This window comes from Silene latifolia, chromosome 10 (assembly GCF_048544455.1).
Source record: "Silene latifolia isolate original U9 population chromosome 10, ASM4854445v1, whole genome shotgun sequence".
NCBI classification, from domain to species: domain Eukaryota; kingdom Viridiplantae; phylum Streptophyta; class Magnoliopsida; order Caryophyllales; family Caryophyllaceae; genus Silene; species Silene latifolia.
In genome coordinates, this window is record NC_133535.1 from 60096419 (window position 1) to 60105569 (window position 9151).

The 9151-nt window shown below is 34.1% G+C and overlaps 1 protein-coding gene across 1 annotated transcript; it reads right to left on the minus strand.

The window, feature by feature from the left end:
* Nucleotides 1–669: 669 nt before the first annotated feature.
* Nucleotides 670–4511, minus strand: LOC141605647 (aquaporin TIP1-3-like). The gene is made up of 3 exons (XM_074424527.1): nt 4158–4511; nt 1351–1601; nt 670–1237 (listed from the first exon to the last, which is right to left on the minus strand). Exons 1-3 carry the CDS (start codon nt 4288–4290, stop codon nt 866–868), a joined length of 756 nt encoding a protein of 251 aa, XP_074280628.1. The 5' UTR covers nt 4291–4511; the 3' UTR covers nt 670–865.
* Nucleotides 4512–9151: the final 4640 nt, after the last annotated feature.

Consider the following 9151-nt stretch of genomic DNA (forward strand, 5'->3'; position numbering starts at 1 on the left):
TATTTTAGCATGTTTATGACATAAATCGTTTGTCACTTGTAATTTATTTCTTTGTAATTTGTAATATTTCACATTATCTTGTATGATTTATTTATCTGGCTTTTTCACATGTAATTAATATAATTTCCAACTTCGACCCAATTGAGTACTAAATTGTTTGTTGACCGACTTAGTTAAATTCACATGCTGGGTTTAATCCATGTTTGTTGCATTGCATGCATACAACTGACAACATATCGAGTATAAATAACTTCCATGATCATTACTAGAGGCCGTTATCGAGGCGGACGGGATTAGGTGTTCAAATAAACGAGCTTCCTATTACGTATTCTCACCCCTTACTCAAGATCTTTGTGAACACCTGTGTTCATTGGCATCGCGAGAGTCTCATTCTAGACATAGAATGCTAAGGGTAACGAATTTCTTAGTGTTCATGTCACTACTTTGTGTCTTGACATGACGCGGAGTATTCGAACGGTTCCAATTTTCCATAAAAATTAGTGGCAACCCCACAAATGCAGGCTTGTCAAACCTTTCACCGGTTTCAACGCCTTACAAATCGGTAACTGCCCGTGATGTGGTTTGGCCCTCGCGCCGGAGTTCCGTGGAAGAAGTGTCGCCGCCTCGAAAGCAACGCGCGGGTGGCTATGTCCACAACATGTCAATATCTCGAAATCTAAGATGTGTATTATATGAGAATAAATAAAGACAAAAACTGTGTGATTTCGAAAATTAAAAATATAAATTACAAAACTTAAGATAAAAAAATTTGGGTGAAGTCAGCATAATTGTTGATCATGATCATTCCGTATTTAAGTCTCTATTTAAATGTTTTATTTTAACTAAAAGTTTAATCGCAGTGGAACTAATAATCATTAGGAAGTTGATGGTGTGGATAATCACCAATGTAAATATGGTCATAAATAATAGCAGCCAAGGCAGCCCCAATAAATGGGCCAAGCCAGTAGACCCAGTGGTGAGTCCAGGTCCAAGTGATAACTGCTGGTCCAAATGTAACGGCTGGATTCATGGAAGCTCCATCAAACGCGCCTCCAACCAAGATGTTTGCTCCAACAATTAGTCCTATTGCAATGGGAGCAATTATTCCTAAATTGCCTTTCTTTGGGTCTATTGCTGTTGCATAAACAGTGTACACCAGCCCAAATGTCATTACTATCTCAAAAACTAGAGCATTCCATGATGTTATCCCTGATGATAATGCAAATGCTGATATTTCCTGTAAGTCGAAAAGGATGCATGTTATAATAATAATAATAATAATAATAATAATAATAATAATAATAATAATAATAATAATACGTGAGGGATGAGACTAAGAAGATTATATACCATCCCACCAGTAGCAAATTGAAGAAGCCAACAAGCAACAACAGATCCAAATAATTGGCCGATCCAATAAAGAATTGCACGTAGCAAAGTTATGTGACCACCTACAAATGCACCAAAAGTGACTGCGGGATTAACATGTCCTCCTGAAATATTTGCGCCAACTGAAATTGCTACTATTAATGCAAATGAGTGTGCCAATGATGCTGCTATTAACCCCGTTGGTGTAGTTGGCCCATTGTTCGTGATTTTGCCTGCCATTCCAAATAACGTCCATTATTACAATGATTCCGATCAACTGGCAGTGACCGAGATTTAAGAGTGGGGGTGCACAATTTAAAAAAAATGAATAATATAGCACAATGATTAATGACTAAATTTATTATCGCCATTACATAGTAAACATCATGCAAAAAAATTTTCACCAATACGGTTTACTAAAGATTTAAAGTCATCCTACGATATATCATATCCTCAAGTCAAGACGCTTCAATGTTTCTTCATTAATCTAAATATTTGTATTTATTGATTAATCTAAAACGAATCATAATATACATATAGAAAATTAAGTTTTCCAAATTCTAATAAATCTGAAATTTGATCACTAAATTGTAACTAAACTTTTTCAAACTAGGGTTCGATAAATCTAAAATGGGGGATAATAATTGAATTAACAAATAATTAAATTTCACAACACAAAATCATAAATAGACGACAATGAATAAAAAAAATACGTAAAAAATGTGAATAGAACAATTCGTCTAATTAAGAGAAACTGAAATTAACAATCTAAATTACAAATTTATGAAGAGCCGAAGAGGGTGACTAAAAATTAAGGTTTACGGAAAATTCAGATTTAATACAGACGTATCCGTCATAAGTTTAAAACGAGTCAAATAATATGAATAATACAAAAGCATAATGTATAGGAAATAGTAAATAGTAAATTTTTTGTCTTATTTACCTATATGAAAAGATATTTGATCCGGCTAATTATTAAGATGGAATACCTCCATTTTAAGGAAAACTAATTAAAAATTTAAAGATTGAAAAACTAATTACACGAGCAAGTCGTTGGAGAAAGAAAAGGAAAGAAATCCTCTTGACAAATACTCCAAGAAAAGGAAAGAAATTCTCTTGACAAATACCCCATAAAAAAATGAAAAGGAAAGAAATAGGAAATGGGCCCTCTCAACAAATTAAAAATACGGAGTATAAAAGAGTGCTGAATGGGAATAGAACCGGGGACCTTTTGCAAAATGTTGGTATTTCTATCCACAAGTCACATGTTGAATAATGTCACTTATTACGCGGAAATAATTAAAGTAGTTTGTTTTTACTGCAGTTTAAAAAAAAAAAAAAAAATTACCATCCAAGAGTGCGCACGTGGGGTGTTGTGCGCACCCCTAAGTCCGCCCCTGCGACCAAGGGACTGGTTTTTAATCTAAATTTGTACATAAATCAACCGAATAAATGTATAAATCTCAAGTTGGGGCATATCATTAACAACTCTCCACTTTGTTTGAGATCACGTTTTGACAAAAAAAACGTTACCTAAAAAACATCAAACACTAGTTATAATATTTTGTCGCCAAATGATCACATTTTATCATGAAAATGGTCACATAAGGCCGTCGTCCGTGAGCAACCTTCAGATAGAATGAAAATTAGAGAGAAATAAAATATGCCTACAGGGCTACAGGGTTGAGCGATTTTGCTACGTTACCATTTTTAGGTTTACTGTTTTTGCATCTTTACTCATTACCTTAAGATCTTGACACATCACACTTCAAAAGATAAAAATGACAATAATAAATAACAAAGTGTTTATGTGTCATCATCAGAAGTGATGGGACACAAGATGGGACACGAAATGGAACAGAGGATCTCCATCTTACCCCATTTTAATAATTTTTTTTCCTTTTAACACAATTTAAAAAAAAAAAAAAAATCGGAAATTTCCTATGATATCCCTTAATTTTGTCATATTTTCCATGATACCCCTATTTTTAAGAATTTGCCTATGTTATCCTTAAGATTTCATTTTTTATCATGTGCTAATAAATTAGTAATTAAAAATTACGTAAATTTTCTATAGTATCCCTTAATTTTGTCAGATTTCTCATGGTAGCCTTGATTTTCATTTTTATTTCATATTTACCCCTTAACAATCGTTACATTAAGGAGTATCATGGGCATAAAAATAGAACCGCAAGGATATCATAGGTAGATTCTTAAAAGTACAGGTATCATGGGAAATCTGACAAAATTAAAGGTTACCATGAAAATTTTCCGTAAAAAAATAGACTCGACTTGATGCCCGGAAGTGTTCCATGACTGCATGAAGCGTCACAATTTAAAGTAGCTTATCTATCTATCGTATCTTTGTATCTCGTGTTCTGTGAGACTAAGTTTTTATACTAATATACTCTCTCCATTCAACTCCGCATTGTATGTATTCATTTTCCGTCCATTCAACTCCACATTGCACCTTTCTTTAGTTGGTTGTATTTTTATTACTATAATACTATAATTCCACTATTAAGGTCCACTTCTTAACACAAATTATACAAAATCCTAGCACTTTCTATGTACTTACTATACTTTTAATACAATAATATAATTTTCTTAATTTTTGTGCATAAAACATATGTACAAGGTGGAGTTGAATGGAAGGAGTACATAGTGAATTTTGGTATTTTGGGAGTCCAATTTGGTAAGACGCGGTGCAATTCAACAACTAGTTTTGTTAAAATATCGATATGGATTTATCTAAAATTTACTCGGTAATATCGTACGGGAAAACTTACTGAAAGCCATGCCAGATCCTTGTCCAGCAAAAACAAAAATAATGACGGAGATGAACTCAGAAAGAGCGGCTTTCAGAGCATCTGGATGACTAGCTTCTCCTGGAGAACCCACTGCCATACGAGAAATTGGCATCCTTTTACTCCTTATTCTAATTCTTTACAGTTATGTAGGTTTTGTGATGAATTAATTTAATTATAATATAATTATCAAGTTTCAATGAATATTATTTTTAAATGGCTCCTTCATAGAAGTATTATATAGTATGTAGATATTAATCAAAACTCAGATGTGTGCAATGCATTTTTATTTGCGTGTGAATAGGTCATGCTGGTTTGATGTTGTCTACGATAGCCTTGATTTGAGTAGAATTAGTGGTAGAAAAGATTAAGATTAAAATTTCAGTTAGTAAGAGCCCCGTCATAGGCTGCGGTCATTTAATTGTAATGTCTTTGGTATTGGTATTTGGCCCAGTACATCACGAAATTATTTTAGTAATCAACTACAAAAAATTATTTGTAAAAGACGGTCCTGTTTGGTAAACGGCAGAAGCTGATTAATGATAGCAGATAGCATTAGCAGAATACAGTTGGCAGATTTTAGTAGCAGGTTTGACCATCATATGGAATTAGCAGAATTAAGAAAGCATGTTTGGTAATTAGCAGATTATATAACAAATCTACCATTTTCATGTATAAACTCAACATGCTATTACAATATACTGCTATTAGCAGCATATTCAAAAACAGTAGATTTCGACCAATATGCTATCTGAATATGCTATTAACCAAAGACGTAAAATTAGTGGATTGATTGGTCAAACTACTATTTAAACCGGAATCTACTATTTTCACCCAATATGTTGTTTACCAAATAGGCGCAATACATAAATTTCATGAATAAGGAAGCGAAAATTAAGGCATACCAATTTATTATATGCTAGGTGGAATGCTCGTACGATGTACGGGCGCTAGTAATGTCAATGCAAATGCTCAAATCTATTTATAATGTTTTACCGTATATAATGTGATCATTTGTTTAGTGTTTTAGCGTTTATAATGTAGTCATTGTAAAATGTTGAACAACTATTCTGGTCTGTTGTAAATTGCTACACCTCTGTGAAGTTGCTATGAATGGTCTATTGGACCAATGCGTATAAGAAATTAATAATTTATTACTCCCTTTGTCTCTGTTGAACCATATAGTTTATATGTTTGTGTTTTGATGATGTCAAGGTGTTTTATATTTTATATTTTATATACTTGTTGCGTGTAATCGTTTGTCTAAGTGTTTTAGAATCAACTTATTACAAACGAGCAACAAAGGAGATTGTGATGATAGTATGAAATGTTCAAGCCTCTATTCAAGATCAAACGATATAAAGATTCATTCAAGATTTATAAGAAGACGAAGACCGTCTAAAGATTAATCAAGCTTGGAAGATGACGTAGCCTATACTCGAAGATCTCCTTGAAGATTAGAATAGTATAGGTGATTATCTCGTATGATAATCAAGAATGAGTTTCTTGAATTGGTAAAGTTATAGCTTTGCAGCTATAACATTACTAGTAAAAGAGCTCAATGTTATAGCTCCCCTACTATAACATTGAGATGCTGAGTTTATTATACACGACTTATAATGTTTCAAAAATTGTTTTGAAAACTGTTTAAAGTTTATTTTAAATGTTTTGATAAAAGTATTTATTTAATTAAGCCCGGTTTAGTGCGGAGTTTGGTTTTATGTTGGACGTTGATTAGTAGTCGTGTTGGGTCAACTTATGAGTTGGACCTTGCTACTAATTAGGGTTTCAACAAGACCTCTCTTAAAACCTAAATTCTAACCCATATATTGAGCTAGGGTTTGCACGAGTCACGAGGCTTATGAGCCGTGACATCTCGTGTTACCTAGGGTATATTTGGTAAAGATTTAGTTCTGATAATATATTTGTTTATGATAAAAGATATTCTTGTTTTAGGAAATCTTATCATATCTTAGAATTTATAGTAAAGATAATAATTGAATAAGATTATATTCTATCTTTTGGAATATTCTTTATTATCTTTTAAGGCTTTTAGGAAAGAGATAATAGAAGATATGATTTGTTAACATATCTCTTTTATTCGGCCAATTAGGGTTTCTATAAACCGAATTGCCTTACTCTTTCTTTCCTATAAATACTTTGCTCTTTACAACATTTAAGGTATGAACCTTAAGCATAAAAATTGATTTTAATTTTACAAAGCAAACCGTGTGTTTTCAAGCAGAAAAACCGATTTGTTATTTTTGAAAGGTCGTGTGTTTTAAACTCGTATACTCGTTCTTATTGTTATCATTATAAGATAATAGTGCTTAGTTGATTTCTTACTTGTTCATTAACGTGAACCTTTGCAAGAATCATTAGTGCTTTCTTATTAGCGTAAGTTAGTCATTCGAGTATTTAACGGTACTCATTGAGTTACATCTAGAGTTAGTTGTACGAGTTGGGTTAGTAAATTTGTAATCCGTAGAAAGGTACTAAATTTATTAATCGAGAATAGTGGACGTAAGTTTCGACTTGTGAAACTGAACCACTTCAAAAACCGTGTGTCTCCTCGTTCTTTCGTTCGTTTGTTTATTTCGTTTTACATTCACTTGTTGATTAGTTAAAGTTTAATCAATAAACTTTAAATAATCAATTACATACATATAATCGAAAAAGCTTTCAAAAGTTTTAAATCCTCAATTCACCCCCCCCCCCCTTGAGTATTTTGGATCAATAGACTCTTCAATTGGTATCAGAGCCTCGTGCTCTTGATTGCCTAACCGAAAAGAGGCTGATCTATCTTATTTTTCATTTATCTTATCGTTTTATATTCCGCTGCCTATCACGTGATAAATGGATTCCAAATATCTCAAGTGTCCCGTCTTTGATGGAAAAAATTATGGATTGTGGAAAAACATGATGACTCATTATGTGAAAGGTCACGATTGGGAGTGCTGGAGGATTATCCAAAACGGACCGCACAAAATTCTTGTGGCATCCGAGGAAGGCATTACCTATGAAAAGAAAGAAGAGGACTATGTCGAGGCCGACTACAAGAAGGCCGAAAAGAACTCCAAAGCAATAAGTCTCCTGCAAAACGGAATGACTTCTACAGAGTTTGATCGGTTTTCTTCATGCTCTACGGCCAAGGAGATATGGGATGGGCTTGAAATAGCTTATGAAGGTACTTCCGTTGTTAGGAAGCATCGAATAGATTTTCTTATGCAAAAATATGAGCTATTCATTATGGAGCCTAATGAGTCCTTAGATAGTATGTCCGCAAGGTTTTCAAGCATCATAAACGAACTGAAAAACCTAGGTAGGAAATTCAGTACTGAGGACATTGCTAGAAAGGTTCTTAGGAGCCTGACTAAGAAGTGGCATGCTAAAGTCACTGCAATGGAGGAATCACGAGATCTTGAAAACCTATCTTATCAAGAACTCATCGGTGCTCTTATGGCCCATGAAATTACACTTATCAAAGATGACGCTGAACCAAGCCGTAATAAGAGTATGGCCTTAAAGAGCGAAGAAGTTGACTTTGAACTAGAGGATGAAACTGTTCTGTTTGCACGCCGTTTCAAAAATAAGATATTTCGAAACAAACAAACAAAATCATCCTACAACAACAACAACAACAAGTCATCCAACAAAAAGGTTACTGAATCAAAGTCATCCTTCGCAAATAGAGGTTGCTTCAAGTGTGGAGAATCTGGTCACATGATCAAGGATTGTCCAACATGGGAGAAGATCAAGGATAAGACAAAACGTGAGAAGACAAAGAGAGAATTTAAACAGGTTATGATGGCTTCGTGTTGGGGAGACCTTGACTCAGAAGATGACGAGGAATCTGAAGACGACGAAGTGGCCAACCTTTGTCTCAGCAGCGTTAGTCTTGACCTAATCTCTGACAGCGACGATGAAAGCACAAACTCTCACTCAAATTATTGCTTTCTCGGAGAATCAGACGAAGATGACGATGAAGACGTAAGTTATCTTGAGCTTAAAAAACGCGTTAAGAAATTATCTTAAAGTGCTTTAATTGAATTCTTTGAACAATCTCTTGATAAGTGTCACGAACAGGACTTGGAATTAAAAGATCTAAAGGAACAGATTCTCGAAATTGCAGAAGAGAATCATACTCTGAAGGCCAAAGCTAAGAAGTTAAAATCTAAAGTTATAGCTGAGAAAGCAACAACGTTTCATTCTACTCTGGCTGAAAAGAAGGAATTAGAGTCCAAAGTTATAGCTAATGAAGCTATAACTTCAGACCTAAAGCTTAACATCAAGCACCTTCAAGCCAAAGTTATAGCTAATGAAGCTATAACTTTAGAACTTAGGAAAGCCAAAGAACTTTTGGAAACTAAGGTCACATCTGATGAAGCAGTGTTCTTAGACCAAAAGAAAGAGATAGATTCCCTTTCAAAGCAATTAAAGGAATCTCAGACCGACATGATCAATGTTAAGAAACAACACTCAGATGTTGTGTTCCTTCTTAACAAACGATTCCAAGACTTTCGTGATAACTTTAAAAAGGATAATGATGTAGATCACACGAAATGTCAAGAGGAAATTAAAACCCTAAAAGACCTACTTCTACATGCTAGAAAGGTTCATGATAAGTGGGAAGGTAGCACAAAAGTCCTAAACTTCCTAACCGTACAATCTGACAATAATATGAAGATGGGGTTAGGACATGAGTGCTACAGCCGTAGAGATCACTCTAAATGCAAATCAACACCTTCGGATTTTGATTTCAGAAAAAGGAAGTATGTTGATCTTCCTGAATACCTGATTTGCAATTACTGTGGTCATACGGGTCACATTCAAATCAATTGTGTCAAAAAGGCTCATGATATACGGAAAAATGCCAACCATGCTAAAACTGTTGACACGGTTGACGAGAATGATGAAACCCCCATTAAGGAACCTAACGTAGAAAGGAGCAATAAATTTCGTTGGTTCTATGATAT

Bases quoted from the DNA above. Each gene is read 5' to 3' on its own strand.
- LOC141605647 (XM_074424527.1), bottom strand. From the start codon at position 4,290: ATGCCAATTTCTCGTATGGCAGTGGGTTCTCCAGGAGAAGCTAGTCAT. The intron at 1,602-4,157 runs GTAAGTTTTCCC...TTGGAATGGCAG, and splicing joins AGGATCTGGCATGGCTTTCA to GCAAAATCACGAACAATGGG. The intron at 1,238-1,350 runs GTATATAATCTT...TTCGACTTACAG, and splicing joins AATTTGCTACTGGTGGGATG to GAAATATCAGCATTTGCATT.